Source organism: Sturnira hondurensis, unplaced genomic scaffold (genome assembly GCF_014824575.4).
Source record: "Sturnira hondurensis isolate 20B ecotype Veracruz unplaced genomic scaffold, ASM1482457v3 Scaffold0004998, whole genome shotgun sequence".
Lineage (NCBI taxonomy): Eukaryota > Metazoa > Chordata > Mammalia > Chiroptera > Phyllostomidae > Sturnira > Sturnira hondurensis.
Window position 1 is genome coordinate 3,198,287 of NW_028077629.1, and position 20,322 is coordinate 3,218,608.

At 33.6% G+C, this 20,322-nt stretch overlaps 1 protein-coding gene across 1 annotated transcript in view; it reads right to left on the reverse strand.

The window, feature by feature from the left end:
- Positions 1-20,322, reverse strand: part of GRID2 (glutamate ionotropic receptor delta type subunit 2) — a 1,449,169-nt gene that overhangs the window by 312,544 nt on the left and 1,116,303 nt on the right. Inside the window, exon 11 of the mRNA XM_037046096.1 lies at positions 7,230-7,542. Coding sequence (XP_036901991.1) covers positions 7,230-7,542 — 313 coding nt within the window. The remainder of the gene's footprint in view (positions 1-7,229; positions 7,543-20,322) is intronic.

Genomic DNA, 20,322 nt, shown 5'->3' on the forward strand with positions numbered 1-20,322 from the left:
AGGGGACGCACAAAAGGCAACCACACATTGTTGTTTCTCTCCCTCTCTCCTTCCCTTCCCCTCTAAAGATAAATAAATAAAATCTTAAAAAAAAGAAATATTTATTAAACTACTTAATGTAGTGATTCCTTGTTTTCCTTTTGTTCTTCTTATGCCTGGCACACACTTGATGGTTATTAAATACTGGCTGGTAAATATTTGATAGCTCCAAATATTTTACATGAATATAAATATTTATACTTTACAAAATCAGACAAAACCATCTGAGGTGAACTCTGAAATTTCCTTCAAAGTTACCTTTCACATAAACAGAAAATACGTGACATACCAGCACACAGCACAGAGGCCCTCCACAGCCCAAATGATATTGGGTCACTGCCTGTTAACTAACTACACATAAGGGGTCTTCAAAAACCAAGCTCCGGACTTTTTAAAAGTGTGTTTATCACAGAGAGATTTATGTAGACATGGAGATAAAGAAAGATATAAAACGACAATAAAACTCACACAAAGTTGGTCATTTGTTCACCCACTTTACCTAAGTCACAAGCACTAACGTTTCAGCCAAACAGATGTAGTAAGTTTATCTCTATAATGGACCACACTGCTTCTGCACAGTTGGAGTCCCTGAGCTGTTTTCCAGAAGGCTTTGTGTTACAGATTTTTTCCTGTAAACCAGAATTAGTAAGCAACTCATATATATTTTTTTGTTTTTAGCTGTCCCCAAACTCTTTTTTCAGATAGCTCTCTTACAACACATGAAACACTTTTTTATCTCATTTAATCTGGTCTAGTGACTCAAAAAAAAAAACCCACAGTAGTTTTGAAAAACACCTGTATTTCTCATTAAAAGGTTATATTTTTATTGGAAATTATTAGTAATTCCGACTCCATAGCCTGTGAACAGACACTCACTGATTGATTCTCTTTTTCATGGGTTTATGAGCCTTGTCTCAGTTTATTTTTTAATCAGTGTGAAGATGTTCTTAGTATCTTGTAATGAATTCACCTTTTTATTGTTGGCAAGTAGCAGCATTTCAAAGATGAAATAATCATGTGCAATTTAGCATTATCCATAATTATGAATTTGTAAAAATGTACAATCAATCTACAGGCATTGTTGATATATGAAAATGCTTAACATATTTATAACTTGGTATCTGCTGCATCTTAACAGGACTAGAAAACCATGCTGACTGAATGGGTAATTTTTTTTGTCTTGGTTGTGCTCTAAAACTTACTAAAATAGGGTTACCTGAAAGCAAAATTTAGAAAGGCAATCTATAAGTATGTCGACATCCACAAAATAAGGTTCAACCAAAGAGAGAACTTATTTGGTTATTTCTCATCTTAGTTACTTGGTGAAATATACCAGTAGAGACATCCTAAATAAATTCCTTTTGGTTCAGCAAGTTTCAGGTCACCTAGGAACAGACTGTAATCTAATAAACAAAATATTGCCACCAACTTTATGCTTGATTTAGTTAAGTATTTAGTATTTATTTATTCATTTAGTTGACCAGTATGCATTTATTAAACACTCAATATGTACAAGACAAAGAACTACAGGCAAAATGACTATAAAGGTAAATAGGGCATAGCCATGTGTTCAAAAAACTTAGGTGAGGACAAATGAAAAAAGAAAGGCAATTATACTACAGTTGATAAGTCCTTTAATAAATATGCCTCAGGAGCATAAAATATGGTCCCTAATCCTGCAAAAACTTCCTGGAAAAGTTGAGATCAAAGCAAGAATTAGAGCATGCATAAAAATTTGTATATGAAAGCAGAGTGTGGGAGTAGAGATTAAACTGGTAATAAAGGCATATCAGGAATTAAAAAGAACAGAAAAAAGGCAGACAAAGATGCATTACACAGTCTCGACTTGTGTTCCAGGGACAAAACAATTTGAAGTAACTGGACAATGAAATGTGAAATATGAGTGGTAAGAGATTAGAATTGAGCACTGGACAACAGCTACATAATGGAATATTGTCCATGCTCTGAATAACTCAGACTTTTAAAATGCAGGCAGAGGGAACCAAGAAAATACTTGAAGAATGGGAATTATGTAGTAAGCTCTTTCCATGATAGTGGTAACTTGTTTATATATGTATGTGGAGCATATATTTTTTGGGGATGAAACTGTTAGGAGATTCCCATAGTTCCAATAAGAAATGAAGGTGGTCTTATCTAAGTAACAATTTAGGCCTTATCTTTCTAGGTGAGAGATTTTTTTTCTGGAAATATTTAGGAAATAAAATTCATAGAACTTGATTATGGTTGAATACAAGCTATAGAAAGAAAAAGAAGAAATCAAAAATGTTCTCAAATGTTCTCTGTAGGTTTGAGTGATTGGTAATGCATCAGTTGGAATAGAGAATATGGGAGGCTACAAAGGTGAAGAGTGTAAAACAATTCAATTTTTGGCATGTTAAAATTTGTGGTGCTCTGGTAGGTCCAGAAAGTGGTCTAGTGAGCAGCTGGGTATGCACTGCTCAACTAGGATGTGATATAGATTTAGGTGTTATCTGCATATTTGTGACTATTAAAACCATGTACAGAAAAATTGAATGGAACCAGAAATAGTAAGATAGAACAGAGGTTAACCACATCTAGCAATACCAACTCTATTTCTAGGCAATGTGCATATCTATCAACATCCCAGTTCTTCCCCCTTGTTTATTGACAACTTGGACATATGGCTCATTTTCTACATGTCGAGTCCTAGCTGACATCATCAGAGATGGTTAATCTAATCCTCTGGGCTTTCAATTTCTTGATCAGCTTTGAAGTCCTTCACCAACTCTTATTTTAGGGAATTCACATCTACAAACCTATAACTTGTCCTATTTCAAAAACTTTAGTCTCAGTTTTCCCATTTTATAAATACGAACTTCAAATTCTTTCACACTGATGTTTCCACTGTTGTTCTTTACACTCATTAAGAGCTCTGTTCTCTCTTACTACTATCTACTACTTTGTAGTCTTATTCTCTACTATAGCCTCATTATTGGCCCTTCTATTTTTTTATTACTCTGTGTACCCCAGAATCTATTGGGTTGGCCAAAAAGTTCATTTGTTTTTTTCCACAGGATGGCTCTAGCAGCACTTAGTTCTCTTTAACTTCATTTGAAACAATTTCGTTAGACTGTATTGTGACAGCTGTCATATTAGTGTGCATATTAGAAAAATCAAAAGTGGTGAATTTTTGTGTAGCCATTTAATATTAAAGATGGAAGAAAATATGCAACATTTTTGGAGTATTATTTCAAGAATGGTAAAAATGCAACTGAAATGCAAAGAAAAACTTTGAGGAGTGTATGGTGTATGGAGAAGATGCTGTGACTGATCAAACATTTCAAAAGTGGTTTGCAAACTTTTGTGCTGGAGATTTCTCAATGGATGATGTCCCATGGTCTTGTAGACCAGTGGAAGTTGATAGCCATCAAATCAAGACATTAACTGAGAACAATCAACATTATACCATGTGGGAGATAGGTGACAGGCTCAAAATACCCAAATGAATAAAATTATTGGTAGCAATGAAAAATGTGTCTTATTTTATTGAAAAAAATGTACAGACTTTTTGGCTGACTCAATATCATTATTTTACCAATCTGAAGCCATTTTCTTTCTTAGATTTTTCTCATATGCCTAATTATCCATAACTGAGTCTAATTTGTTTTTGTTTTTCATTTATTTAGTAAATGTTCAGGGATATGTATATGAGGGGGGACTCTCAAAATACAAAATTATCTTCTGGAGGGTGGTCCTACAGTCTTCCTCAGCTAGTGAGTGTTCTAAGAATCCATCTGTATCAGTGTACTAACTGGTGTCATTGTAAGAGTTTGTGTTGGGCTTCAGTGAATATTTTTTGAAGACCCTTTCAATGCATTGCCCATTTTATGATGAGTAAATTATGAGTGCACCTGCCCACATTGTGCTGAGTGTTCAGCAGTTTTTAACCCCCCAAAAAAATGTCATGAACTCCATGTTCCACCCTTCCTATTCACCTGATCTTGCTCTGAGTGACTTTTTTTATTTTTCTAGATGAAAAAAAGTCCTCAAAGAGAAACATTTTGCCAATGTGGAAGAGATATCACAAAAAATGGCAGAAGCACTAAAAGGCATCCAAATTGATGAGTTCAAAGATCACTTTGAGCAATGGATAAAAAGTCTCAATAAGTGTGAAGTTTCAACATGTAAGAATAAATACACATTTAAAAAATAAGTTCTGGGGTGTTTTTGATTTCCCTCTATATAAGTTATTTTATCTAACAACTTCATGAATTTTAACCAATTTAATTTTCATAGCAAAGCTATGAGGTGGACACAACCTGGATGTTCCCTGCAAGAGGAACTCATGCCATCATACAGGTTTGTGATCTCCAACATGGACCAGAAAATTATTTAGTTTTATTATTTTTCTCCCCCTTTGGAATAATTTCTATGAAGAAATCAACCATGATGCCTGAAAAAGACCAAACTGTCCCACAAAGAGAGGCTATGAAAGAAAACTGAGGCTACCAGCCCTAAGCCAGCATCAGCTACCAGGCCGGAGTTCAGCCTCCAGACTGAGTTGTCTAGCCACGACCTCAGAGATCATTGGGGAAAAACAAGCCATCCTCACTATGTCTTGTCTAAACTCCTGATGCTCAGAATTGGTAGGTTTTGGAGGAATTTGTTATGCAGACATAGTCACTGCAACACTACCAGTAACAAGCTTACTGCTAAATCCAATGAACACCTCTCGAGACTTAATTTTACTTGAGTATTTAAAATGTTTAACACAGATGCCAAAACTCACTATCTTGAAATACTGATTTTATTTGGTGTGTACATTCTACTGTATACTATATATATGCATGTGTATATATATGTATATGTATATATATATATATATATACATACATGCACACATACATACATATGGTACTTGAATCTTTCCCATCACTCTTTCTTTAAAAGATTTTATTTATTTATCTTTAGAGGGGAAGGAAAGGACAGAGGGAGAGAAATAGCAATGTATGGTTGCCTCTCGTGCGTCCCCTGCTGGGAACTGGCCTGCAACCCAGGCATGTGCCCTGAGTGGGAATTGAACCACGATCCTCTGGTTTGCAGGCCCATGCTTAATCCACCGAGCTACACCAGCCAGGGCATATCACTCTTTATCTGTTACCTCTACCCATTTGTTTCCTTAAGGCCCTGTCTTAGGCCCTCTCTGGGTCAGTAGCCATCAATTAGGAGTATGCAGTTCAGAACAAATACTCTGTGATCTTACTTCTGTGGCTTCAATTATTTTCTAATGCTAATATTGTTTAAATATACATTTAGCCCTGATGTCTCTCATGTGCTTCAGACAAAGATATCAAACCACTAAATATCTCCTTGGATGTCTCACAGATACTTCAGACTTGACATGCACCAAAATAAATGTATCACCTTTCCCACCACACTTGCTCTTTCTGCTTTTTATTTTGTCAGTAAAAAATGTTAACATCTAATACACCTAATTTCCCAATCCAGAACTGCTTCACTGTCTTCCTTTAGTATCAATCACCATACCACTCTATTATTAATTAAGTTCTATTGACTCCAATTCATCAATGCCCTTCTTTCGATTCTCAATGCCACCTTACTTTTGTGGAAGCCACATAAACTCTTTATTTAGTTTTTATGATACTCTTAAAATTTGATTCCCTTTTCCCATTGCCCTTTTTCAACCTATTCTCTACATTGTGATAAAAATATTTCTAGAGTACAAATTTGAACATGATTTTCTTTATTTAATACCAAATAGTAGCAGATAATTTCCCTAAGGATCAAGTTCAAATTTTTCGTAATATCAAATATATGTTCAGCCTCATTTTACCAATTGAGGTAACTTTCTCTTTAATTTCTTCATATTAAATTATCTCCTAATCATTTGTGTCTCCTTTTTCCCATCCTCTTCAGCAAGCTCCTTAAATAGTTAATTAATTTTGTATCTGTTTGTACAGTCTAATTCAAAGGCCTTCTTATCCCTTGGTTCTCATAACAGCCCACACTTATATCTACCACAGTACTTTCTACCTATAATTATAATTGTTTCTTTACATGTTTGTGTCCCAATAGACTTGTAGCTCAATGATGGCAAAAACTCTTTGTTCAAAATTATATGTTCTGTGCTTAACAAAGTTCTAACTTAAATAAACAGTGTGGATTAAATATCTACTGGACTAGTGATTAATGAATTGATTAAAAATGCCTGTGACAACTATAACCTTAGATATGGCCCTTGATAATGGAACAGTAGAGGGAGATGTGTACTTACAAAGCTTTAGAAAATAGGTTAGACATGAGAACATGGAGTTGAAGAGTCTAGATAAATCTTGTGACTAGTTAAGTAATATTAGAAAGAATTCAATTTAATGGAAGATCAGAAAAAGTAAGATGCTATCAAGAATGGTAAATATTAAGACAAATGTATCATGTGTCTCCCCTATGACACATATTTCTCCTCTTTAATACATGTGACAAGTTTGTAAAAAACTATTCATTGCCTGAACATTTTATTATTTCATTCTCCATGATGGGAGGTAGTATCAATTAAGGAGCTCAGTAAATATTATTCTATTCTAAAATGTTCAGAGTCAAAGAATTTACTAGTTTAAAGACTAGGGCTGCTTAAATAGTGAATACAAAACAAAGCAATTTTTTATAATAAAATTTAAGTCAATGTTAAATATTATATATTAAAGTAAAAGATAAAAAATAAAATTTATTATTAGATTCATAATCAAAGTTTTTTCACTGCCAATGAATATTTTTCATACATGAAATGATGTCTCTGAACAAAATCATACCCGCATATCTCTTACATATGTAAATAATTAAAGAGTATGTGTTCTTTTAGTAAGTGGTTTCATTCCAGTAAGTCTATTTCTCAGAGTTCAGGGAGGATTTTGAGTTTCTTGTGAACCTTACCTCTTGACATTCATTTTTGGCTTTGTTAATGATATTGAACTTACATCAAAAGATAATGAACCTTTTTTTGTTGTTGGACACCTGCTATGTTTGAGATCTACTAGGAAAAAGTAGAAAATGTACTCTTCTAAGCATTGCTATTGCAGTGAAGACCCCTTTGAACACTTACTGATGTCAGATACATCAAACTCTTAATGGAAATCATGGCAGTTGAAACATCATGTTCCTTTTTCATATGAAAATGTATTTTTTCTCCTTACCTTGCTGTACAAAGGATCCATACACAAACCACATGGAGTTGTAGAGAGTAGTAGAAGTCATTGATCCCATTTGTAATCGTGGAGGATTAAGCCAATTCAAAAGGTAGACCAGAAGGCCCACCAGAAGGACTGTGCCAGCAATGCAAGCCCAGAGAGAGAGATCAAATGGTGCAAGACAGGCAAACATATCCACGGTCTTTTCAGCCCTTCTAAGCAGAACTCCCACTGAGTAGTCCATGTAACGTGTTGTAAAGTCCACCACATTCTCACGATCTGGGGTGATGGTTAGAGCAGATATCCCTATGTCGGCTCTCTGAGAAATTGAGGGAGGAAAGAACACATTAACAATTTGAAAAACAATTTGATTTGTGACATTTTAGCTTGACTTGAGGGAAAAAATCTTAAGTCTTAAACTGAAAAACACTGCAGAAACTTCTTAGAGTAGAGTTATATGTGGAATGTTGCATTTCTTGCTGCAAGCCTTGCCTCATTAGAGCCAGACAAATTACCTTATTCATATTATCAGTGAAAATAAGCATGTGAAATCAATGAAGAATATTTTAGACACAGGTAACACCTGAAAGAAATTGTCTTTTTTCCAGGGCTATTTTATCAAAGTCTTTATTAACACAGCAGCAAAGACAAAAATTATTCTAAGGAATTCTTTTTGAGAAGATGTTCCTGAGATATTCAATATGTCCTTAACGTATTAAGTCATTTATTTAAACAACTCAGTATAGCATTTTATCCTCTGTTTAGATTTCTCTACATCAAATTTTATATTACTGAGCTCTAAATACACTAGTTTTTTTAGAGCTTTCACATAGCACTGTTATATCATATGCCAGGGGTCTCTACCAGGATTTCATTGTGTAAACATCAGAAACATTTTAATGAACAATTACAATTTAAGCAGACAAATAATTTTTCTTGTAGTTATAACTCTTCTTCTCAGTGTGTCTCCTTAGACTGAGTAATAGTATTTAAAACTATGGCATATGCCATTTTATTTATTTAAAGTGCGCAGCAGAATTGTAGGGAAAACACTAAGAAATGACTTCAAATTTAAATTCTATGAGAAACATATTTAAATATATAAAATATGGCATACTCTTTGAAATAATTATTGGTAGCTATGATTACAGCTGTGGGAAGTTCCTTCCAGTCAATTGCAAACAACAGTAAATTATTTGAACATTTTCACTATTTTTCTTTTTAATTGTTTTGTGAAACAATATAAAACTGCTGTTACTGCTTTTGGGGACAAAAATAAATGAAAAAATAACATGCCTATTATAATGCTAAACCAACTTAGATAAATCTAGTTTCTAGAGTAATGGTAACAAAAATATTCTAGCTAAATTTAATATTTGTATGTGTATGTGTATATATATGTGTATATATATTTATATATATAACCATATTCAATTCTCACACTTAATAAGTATAGAAGCCATATTAAAGTTATATATTTCTTACTCCAAAGCTTGTATTCATGATGCTTTACTATATTGTAAGAAATCATTCATGTTCCAAATAACCCAAACTGTAGGTAGTTATGGTAATCGATTTGAATATTTTTACCTTAAAAAGCCTGAAATGTTGTTTTCTAAAAATTTTACTATTTGCATTGCAATGAAACCATATTAATATAAGTACAATGAGTTTAAAGATAACTGAGAAAAATTTAGCCTAATAATTACTATATAAAAATGAACTCTGAGAAAAAAATAATTATTACTGTTTTAAAACTCATGCATTTATTTACCATAACTAGATATTAGGAATTAGGTCTTTTCAGATTAAAAATCTAACCTGGGTCCTTGGCTTTTTAGTTTTATCTTTTCTGATCTTCAGTTTATCTACTGATGAAATAAATATGACTATGTTTAGTACGACTACTGTGAGTTAACTCATTTATTTTAATCCTAATGGTGAATAAACAACTCTCCAAGAGTCAATTAGTCTTTCAGAAGGTATATTTACTTTCTCAAGACATTAAAGGACTATGGATCAATAATTTACTAATTGATGTACTGGTGAACAAAAGCATTTTATGACTCAACTGAAGTGAGAAAATTCCACCTAAGGAGCTATGTAATGAATGACAATGTGTTGATTGAGTGCTTGCAAATGTTCATAAATATATTGTGGATAAATAATTAAATGTTTTGCATGGAAATGATTATGAATTGAAATTGTCATATATTGCTTTTCATTGTAGATACCTGTAGTATTACAAAGTGAATTTCTATAATGGGATAAAGAATGATATCTAGAGAACAATGTATTTTCTCGGAAAAGGAACTAATTGTATTGAATGAGCTAAAATATTTATTAAATATCATAATTGTCATATTTCTATGGATCATTTCCTCAATTCTTGTTCACTTTCAACATTTGCCTATTCTGTCCTTGAGGAGAAATTCCCAATCTCCCTGTGCTGGGTGTATCAGAATCACGCAGAGTGGGCAAAAGGAGGTTTACAGATGTTGAAAATGTAAAATACATTATTTATTCTTGTTTCATTATTTATTAATTGTTATATCATCTTCCATACAAATAACTGTAAAGCTACTTTTGCCCTGCCCTGTATAATGGGCTTTTCAAACTACACAAATACGTTTACATAGACATACCATAAAATCACAGGCTCGCATTTCCTCTGTGAGATTTGGATACCCTTTTTTAAGTGTCTCACTCCATCCTTCAGAAACAATGATACAGCAGACCACTGTGTTTGATATGAGCATGTGATAGTCCTTACTTGCATTAGAGAAGTTGCAACAAAACAGAAAAAGTACCCCAAGAACTACTGACCCTAAACGATGACCCCAAAACTTGTTAAATATTTCAAAACAACCAGAAATGAATGGAGACAATCATTCATACATTTTCTGCCCTCCTACTCCTCCCTCCATCTCTCTCTCTCTTTCTCATTATCTAGATCTTTCTTATGTATGTATGTATGTATGTGTTTGAATGTATATCAACTTACTTGTCCAGATTTCTATAATGACTTTTCAAATCGGTACCCTCTTGAAACTTTTAATGTTCTCACTTCCCCACTAACTCTTGGAAGATGGCCCCCACTGCTATTTTGTAGAGAACATAGAAGGCAGATTATAATTCACACTTATTTTTATTGTTCAGTTTACAACCCCCAACCAACATATTCTGTTTAACCTCTATTACAACAGAGAAGCTGTCTTCCTTCCTGCTGAGACCAACCGTTCATCAGTAAGCCAATCTCCTCCTCTTCAGATACTTAAACTCCTGTCTTTTATGTATTCAACATCATCCTATTAATGATATATTTCCTGTGAACAAGGTTATTTTACTCCAGCTCATTAGAATAAAAACAAAAAGAGAAAAGCCTTTCCTTTTATTCCCTGTGATCTCTGATTCCCATTACCACCCATTCTCTCTCCCTTTTTCACAGTCTTTTTTTTTTTAAGTTTGTCTTTATTTCCACACCTCTCAGTCACACTGGGAAGACCTGTGTACCCACATTGTTCAGTACTTATGGAGAGAGCACATCTTAATCTTTACATTGCTAAATCAAATGGACATTGTTTAGTGTTCATTTATTTAAGCCTCTTGACAACATTTGACAGTGAGGATTGCTCCCTCCATCAAAAACACTCCTTTCTTTGGATTTCATGACATGATATAAGACTCTTTCTCAGTTCCTTTTTCCAGTTTATATTGATGGTCATCTGCATTTGGGCATATACCCTTTTCTCATTCAAGATACTCTGCCCAGGCAATCCCCTTCATGTCCATCACTTCCAGAGTTTCCATCTAAATCTGGATTTGCAAATTTATAGTTCAGGCTGCGTGCAGGAGTCAAGACTGATTTATGCAACAACATCACTGTAATTTCTATTAGATGTCTCAACAACTTCTTAGATTTAACATGGCCAAGACCATATTCATGATATTGAACTTTAATCAGTCCTCATCCAATGTCTCCTGCCTCATTAATACCTTTCTACTTAAGTCTTAAAATATGGTGTTCTCATTATCTTTTTCAGTTTTATGCCCCCTGTCTTTTCTTTCCCTATCTATTTAATCTCCAGGAATCCTAATATCCTTTCACTTCTCTACTGTTTATAGCTCTCATCACTGTTTTTCTTGACTCCTTAGAAGTCTACCTGAAACCTATCTTTCCTCTTCCCTATCACAGCAAAAGTAACCTTTTGGTAGAGGAAATATGAACTGTCCTCTGCCACAGTTGAAAGGTTTCCAATAGATTCACACTGCTCTTAAGAAAAAGATTAAAATCTTTAACAAAGTCTGAACACCTTGAGCTAGACTATGCCAAACCTACTTCATCATATTCATACTGAACCATTTTCTTTTTCAACATCTTTTCCTGATGCATGTTCTTAGTAAATGCTCTTTGCACTGACTGGATCGACTCTTCCAGAACTTCTTCCAGTGAAAATTTGATCCATCTTTAATATAATAATATAATATAATGTAATGCTTGATATAATATAATATAATTAATACAATATAAAATCTTCAAGTAATACAACACAGAGACAGCACTTTTAAGTCTTTCTAAAGACTGCACAAAGTTTTAAGCAATAACTATTTTTTTCACTTTCAAATATTCATTGGATAGTAGGTACTCAGTATGTTTGTTGATTATGATGGTACTCTAATAAATTTAATCATTTTCTCTTGATATATTTTTAGAATTTTTCTTTTCTTTCCTACAACAATTGATAGCTATTTGATCTTGAAATTTAAGTTACATTCAATTAAAAAGTGTTTCTTGGAACTTGTCATACTGATTTTTCTAGAAATTAGTATTTTCCACTATTTCAATAGTGTTGTCTCTGACAACAGTGTGACAAAAACAGTATTATTAGTTTAGATTCTATGTTGTCATTCTTAGTCTTATCTCTCAACCTCTACCTGGAAACCACATGCCATTCCTTCTAGCTCCCTCTTTACAATCTGCTTCTAACCCCACAGCCAGACCCATTCACACGATGGTACTATTTTAATGTCCTCCCAGGAACAGTTGAGTTTTCACTGGTCTCCAAAGTCCAGCTTTTTTCTTCCAGTCTAAATATATACATGCTATATTTTCCCATTTTTTGTATTTTTATTTGAGTTCATATTTCCCCCCAGAGAATACCATTATCCTTTCTTACTCTTCATTTCAGTATCTCTCATATAGTATTATCCCATAAATATCCATTTTATCTTCTCAATTACCAATTTCTTGAGGCACGAGATTTATTTTATAGTCTTCTCTCCCTCTAAATGTTTTTCACACTGCTTTGTCCACAGTAGACTTCCAAAAATTTTTCCTAACACATAACTGTGTGCTATGTATTAAGAAAAATATGTGTTTTTACATAACTCTCAATTTTGGCAGAAAAGGAATAAATTTTAGGATGTCTGTATACTACCTGAAAATCTCTCTTATTATGAAGTCATTGACCATGAATTTTTTTCTAAATCAGAGTGTCAGCCAGGCTTTCCAATTTTAGTGTTCTAGGGTTTAATGTTTTCAGCTCACATATGTGGGAGACACCTCCACATGTTAGACGTACAACCCTGTACAATAAATATGACTACCTTCCTGTACTGAGGACAGATCTGAGACTCAGAAGGAAAATGACATGTCCATGGTTATAGGCGAATGACTGTGGAGTGGACCGTGCTCACCATACACCTTTTGTTAAATTTCATAAACTTTTTTGCTTTTATGGTTTCTTTACAATCTCCTTCTCCTAACTACTTGACTAGTATTTATTCACCGCTCCATTATTTTTTCTATTGGTATGTGTGTACTTTTTAAATCTTAAGCAATACTCATAAAGAGGAGGTAGGAGGAAGAGATGAACAGACAGTGGTAGGAGTGCACGTGTGTGAATGAGCATAGAAGGCATTATAGGCAATTACAATTTTTTTAATAATTCTCACATTGAAAAATGTGGAAACTATCAGAGAGTTTTAAGGAAAGCTTGGTATGATCTGACTTACGTTTTTCAGTAATCACTTTGACTGCTCTGTTGAACACAGATTAGACAAGGAAGAGCAGTGACATGCTGGGTACTTAAGAGGTGATGGAAGGAGTCTGAAACAATGAAAGTGGTGATTTGCACTAGTGAGGGGTGGTGGAGTGGTGAGAAATGATCATATTTAGGGTATATTCCAGGCTCATAGCCAGATAAATTTGTTGATGCAAACAGTACAATGTATAACAGAGAAAAGAGGAGTCTGGGATAACTCAAAGGTTTTGGACTGAGGAACTTGAAGATTAAAGACACTGTAAACAGTGACAGAGAAGTCTGTGGGTAGAGCAGCTTGTGAACTGGTGGTGAAACTAGAATTCCATTTTGAACATGTTATTTTAAGGTACCAATTAGATATCTAAAACAAATGCTGAATAGTGGTAAGAAATATAAGTTTGCAGTTCAGGTGAGAGGTCTGGCCTGAAAATTAAATTTAAAAAGTGGTCTGATTATAGATAATAATTAAATGCTTGAAACTAGTGGAAAATATTGGGTGTTAGTTCTTTCATTCTCTCCTTCCAATCCCTCCCCACCTCTCATTTCACTTTCTAGCTCTTGGAGAGCAAGAACTCTGTTGTATATTTTGTGTATGCCACACAATGCCAGACACACATAAGGCCCCGAGAAATGCTTACTGAATGCCACATAGGAAGCAAGCTACAAGTTATTTATAAATTGAAATAGTTCAGGCATTATCCTGCAGTACTAACAGGGATTTAAACATAATGCCATTTCTGCAATTCCCAAGAGGGAATGATACCATCTTCAAAGAAAAGGACAATCAGAAAGAGGTTTTTAGTCATTAGAGACTTCTCCAACTTTCTGAAAAGTCATCTTAAGGCTGTTTGTAGAGCATATAGAAGCAATCTCTTCCTAAAATGCCCAAACTGAAATCCACATTTCAATAAAACACAAACCAAGGATAATGACTAGAATTGAGTGAATTTTTATTTTCATTAGAGTAAAATATTCAATCATTTTAGAATTCATTTAAGATTGCTATTATAGATGTTTTATAGCTCCACAGGGGTAGGGGAATATAAGTGATCTTTAAGTGAGAGACAACCAGCTTCCAGAAACAGCTTGTCTCTAGGAGAAGTGAGTCTGTACTGTCTGTGTTCCTAGTGATTCTATGAAGTAATAAGTGAAATACAACTTGAGTTACATTCAGTTGACCTTGACTGGGAGGTTCTGCAGTCACCCTCATTCCTCTGATACCAGTGACTCTCTTTAGGGATTAAGTTGTTTCTTTTTTTAATTAGGGAAATCTTTACTCATTTTAAAGCCTATCATTATAACATAATTGAGTTACAAAGAAAAATTCACAATGAATTAAAACAATTGAAACCTAAAGTTTACAAATGGCAGGCAAGGGTAAACCCATGATTATCTTTCAAGGTGTGGCTCTATTTTTAACTATTCATTTATCAAAATGAATCATCGTACTATATTATACCATACTATATAATACAGTATACTTTGTATACTATACTATAACATACGATAGTGTAACATACTATACACACTATATGTGTGTACACACATACTATATATAGCATAGTATGTATAGTATATATAGTATCTATACACACATATTATATGTACATGCATTTGATATGTATTTGGTTTAAATTCACATACTATTTGATAATATAGCATGTTATAGTATATAACATAGTATGTTATACTATAGTAGTATTTATATATATTTATGTGTATATAGTATGTATGTATACTTATATATATATATGTGTGCTTAGTGTATATATATATATATATATACATACCATATATAGTATGCACATACACTATATACAATATGTATATATACTTGTATAAGTATATATACTATATATACTAAGCATATACATACTATACCTATGACTATATATGCATACTATCTACAATATATACACTTACTATATGTAATCACTATATATACTATAACATACTATAGTATAGTATAACATATACTAAGTTATATACTACAACATACTTTACTATAACATACTGTATTATCAAATAGTATGTGAATTTAAATCAAATTCCTCAAATCAGGTTAGTGCATTCAATGCTAGATGTTTGAATATTTAAGATTCTAAATATGGTTTTGATGTTGTGATAAAAGATATTGTTATTTCTTTTCAATATTAAGGTTAACCTTTGTATTGTGCAGTTAAGGTACTCAACATAGCAAAAATACAGACAAAGAGGGGTTACCTTCTGTATTGCATCAACTACAGTATAGACTATGATGTATTTTTAGCATCTTCTTTCACTTATAACATAGTTCTGTTTATAATTTCAAGAACAACATATACTATTATTTTATGAAATAAGCATCATAGATAAAAATGACCAGTGAATTTAAACACAATGCCATAAGATTATATCTATAGGTACACAAAGAATTTCATAGTCCACATGCTCTTAAAAGTTACTAAGGGAGATACAAGATGGCAGAGGAGTAATGGAAGCTACACTAGCCCTCTCTCATTACCAATCTGGAATTACAACTTGTAGAGATATCATCCTAAATAATCAATAGAACACTAGCTAGGGAGAAACCTTGTAAACAAGGCAATACAGGAGAAACCACTTCACCACAATGAGATGGGTAGGGTGTGCTGAGGAGATATGAGAAGTCTGGCTAGGCTCCCACAGGCAGCAGCTGAAGTTCCAGGGGGATATTTCAGTGGCCAGAGGGTTCCATCTGAGAAGTAAGGGCCCTAAGCTTTAAGCTGGGCTCCTTAACTTACAGCACCAGAACTGGAAAGTAAGCCAGACAACATCCACCTATGAAAAGCACCAGGGTTTCTGTGGGAGAGATAGCTGGAGATGCACAGAGCCTCTTAAGAGGCCAATGCACAAAATTTTATTTGCAGCCACTTGCCCTGGGTTCTAGCAGAGGGCTGGCAGAGTGGACTAAATGCTTGAGGAGAGTCTGGGGTTGGTGGCTTTGGAGAGAGAACTGAAAGAACAACTGCCAGGATCCCTGTGCTGAGTCATTCCCCATTCTGCAGACACCATCTTTCTTAGGGAAAGTACTCCTTTTAAAGAAGCATCAGCCTGAGTGGAAGCAATAGCCATGTCCACAGGAATTATGCTGCCATACCCTGTGGTGCTTAAGCCAGGCTGCTGATTTCAGAGTGAGGCTATATCCTTGGTCAATGTAATGACTAAGACATAAAATACACAGGAGCAGCCAAAATGGGAAGACAAAGAAACAGACCCCAAATGAAAGAACAGAGAATTCTCCAGAAGAACTAGATGAAATGGAGGTAAGCAATTTATCACATAGTTTAGAGTAATGATTATAAGAATAATCAACAGCATGAAAAAAGACATAGAAACCATTAAAAAGGATCAGTCAGAAATAAAGAATGCAATATTTGTATATATATTGTATATAAACAAATAATATTTGTTTCAAATTGGAAGGAATGAAGAGTAGATTAGATGAAGCAGATGATTGAATTAGTTATTTGGAAGACAAGGTAGGAAAAAACACCCAGGCAAAGCAGTGTAATGGAAAAAGAATTTTTAAAACTGAGGAGAATTTAAAAAATATTTTGAACAACATGAAGTGTAGCAACATTCACATCATGGGAACACCAAAAGGAGAAGAGAGCAAGCAAAGGATTGAGAACCTATTCGAATAATAACTGAAAACTCCCTAATGTGGCGAAGAAAAAGGACACACAAATTCAGGAAGTTCGGTAAGTGCTAAACAAGTTGGACCCAAAGAGATGCACAGAGACACATCATGCCTAAAATGACGAGGCTTACAGACAAGGAGAGAATCCTAAAAGCTGCAAGGGAAAAGTAGGTAGTTACATACCAGGGATCAACAATTAGACTGTCATTTGATTTCTGCACAGAAATATCTCAGGCCAGAAGGGAATAGTATGAAATATTCAAAGTGATGAAAAACAAGGACCTACAACTAAGGTCACTTTATCCAGTAAAGCTATCATTTAAAATCAAAGGAGAAATAAGAAGTTTCCCAGACAAGAGAAAACTAGAGGAGTTTCTTAACACCAAACCAGTACTACAGCAAATATTAAAAGGCTTGCTTTAAGAAGAAAAGGAAAAAGAATAAAAGGGAAGGAAAAAAAGATGGAAATATTTTAACAATAAAATGGCAGTAATACATATCTATCACTAATCGCCTTAAATGTAAATGGCTTAAATGCTCCAACCAAAAGACATAGGGTAACTGAATGGATAAGAAAACAAGGCCCATATAAATGCTGCCTCCAAAAGAGCCACCTCAGATCAAAAGATAGACTAAAAATAATGGGTTAGAAAAGATATTTCGTGCAAATAGAAAGGGGGAAAAAGCTGGGGTAGCAGTATGTATATCAGTTTGAATCAAAGTCTTTCAAACTGAGACTGTAGTAAGAGACAAAGGACACTACATAATGATAAAGGGAACAAGCCAACATGATGATACAACTCTAGTAAATATTTATACACTCAACAAAGAACACCAAAATATGTGAAACTAATCTTGATGGACAAAAGGGAGAGATCAACAGAAATATAGTCACAGTGAGGGATTTTTACATCCCATTGACTTCAATGGATAATCTTTCATACAGAAAATCAACAAGGAAACAGTGGTCTTAAATGATACACTAGATCAAATGGATTTAATTGATATTTTCAGAGCATTTCTAGTGCACATGGGATGTTTTCTAGGATAGACTACACATTAGGACACAAAGCAAGTCTCAATACATTTAAGAAGACTGAAATCATATGGAGCATTATCTCTGACCACAATGCTATGAAATGAGAAATCAGTCACAAGAAAAACACTGAAAAAACTTGCAAAGACACAGAAGTTAAATAACAGGTTATTAAACAATGAATGGGTAAAAAATAAGACAAAGGAAGAAATCAAAAGATACCTTGAAAGAAGTGAAAATAAAGACACAACAATCCAAAAATCTGTGGGATACAGAAAAAGCAATCCTAAGAGGGAAATTTATAGTATTACAGGCATATTTCAAAAAACAAGAAAAAGCTCCAATAATCAGTCTAACTTCACATTTAAAGGAATTTGAAAAAAAACTACAAACAAACCCCAGAGTGAGTAGAAAGGAAGGAAACAATAAAGAACACAGCATAAATTAAAAGATAGAGATTAAAAATGATACAAAAGATCAATGAATCCAAGACCTGAAAAGATAAGTTGAAAAGATAAACAAGATTGACAAACCTTTAACCAAACTCATCAAGAAAAAAAGAGAGAGGACCCCAATAAATAAAATCAAAAATGAAAAAGGAGAAATGACAAATGGCACCAAAGAAATATAAGGAATCATTAAGAAAATGTTATGAACAACTATATGCCAGCAAAATGGACAACCTAGATGAAGTAGAAAAATATCTAGAACCATACAATCTTCCAAAACTAAATCAGGAAAAATCAGAGAATGTGAATAGATAGATTACACCTACCAAAATTGAAGCAGTAATCAAAAAAAATTCCCAGCAAACAAAAGCCCAGGACCAGATGGCTTCACAGGTGACTTTTACCAAACATTTTAAGAAGAACTAATACCTCTCCTTCTCAAACTATTCCATAAAATTCAAGAGGAGGGGTGGCTTCCCAATTCATTTTATGAGGCCAGCATTATCCTTATCCCAAACCAGGTAAAGACACTACAGAAAAAGAAAATTATAGGTCAATATTCACCCAACATTTGCAAATGTTGTACTAACATCTATGATCAACCACATAAAATGAAGGATAAAAACCACAGGATCATATCAAAAGATGCAGAAAAAGCATTGACAAAAACCCACATGCATTTTTGATAAAAATTCTCAGCAAAGTGAGAAAAAAGGTACATACCTAAACATAATAAAGAACATATATGACAAACACACTACCAGCATCATACTCAATAGGCAAAAACTACAAGTGTTCCCCTCAAAAGTCGGAACAAGACAGGGATATTCTCTTTCACTTTTATTAAACATAGTACTGGAAGTCCTAACCATGTTAATCAGACAAGAAGAAGAAATAAAATTGCAAAGAAAGAAGTACAACTGTCTTTATTTGCACATGACATGATACTGTACATAGAGAATCCCAAAGAGTCCACCAAAAAACTACTAGAACTGTAAAAGAATTCAGTAAAGTAGCAGGATACAAAATTGATATCCAGAAATCAGTTGCATGTTTCATGCTAATAATGAACTAACAGAAAGGGAAATTAAGAAATCAATCCCATTCACAATTGCTATAAAAAATAAAATACTTAGGAAGAAAATTAGCCAAGAATGTAAAAGACCTGTACTTGGAAAGTTATAAGTCACTGAAGAAAAAAATTGAAAAAGGTACAAATAAGTAGAAGCACATATTGCACTCATGGATAGGAAGAATTAACATCACTAAAATGTCCATACTACCCAAATCAATCTATAAATTCAAGGCAATTCTTATTGAGATTCCAACGACATATATCACTGAACTACAGCAAATATATCAAAAATGTGTATGGAACCACAAAAGGCCCCAAAGAGCAATAGCAATCTTGAAAAAGGAGAACAAATTTGGAGAAATCATACTATCTAATATCAAACTACACTATAAGGCCATAGTGATCAAAACAATATGGTACAGGCATAAAAACAGACACATAAATCAATGGAAGAGAATAGAGTGTGCAGAAATAAACCCAAACCTTTATAGTCAATTAATATTCAACAGAGGAGGAAAACACATACAATAGGCTAAAGATAGTCTATTTAATAAATAGTGTTGGAAAGTTGGACAGATACATGCAGAAAAATAAAACTAGACCATCTTCTTACACCATACATGAGAATAAATTCAAAACAGATCAAAGACTTAAATGTTAGATCTGAAACCATAAAACATAGAGAAGAAAACTTAGGCAGCAAAATCTCAGACACTGCTCAGAGCAGTATTTTATATGATCTCCTCAGGCAAAAGAAGAAAAAATAAACAAATGGGACTATATCAAACTGAAAAGATTTTGCACAGCAAAGGAAATCATCAACAAAATAAAAAG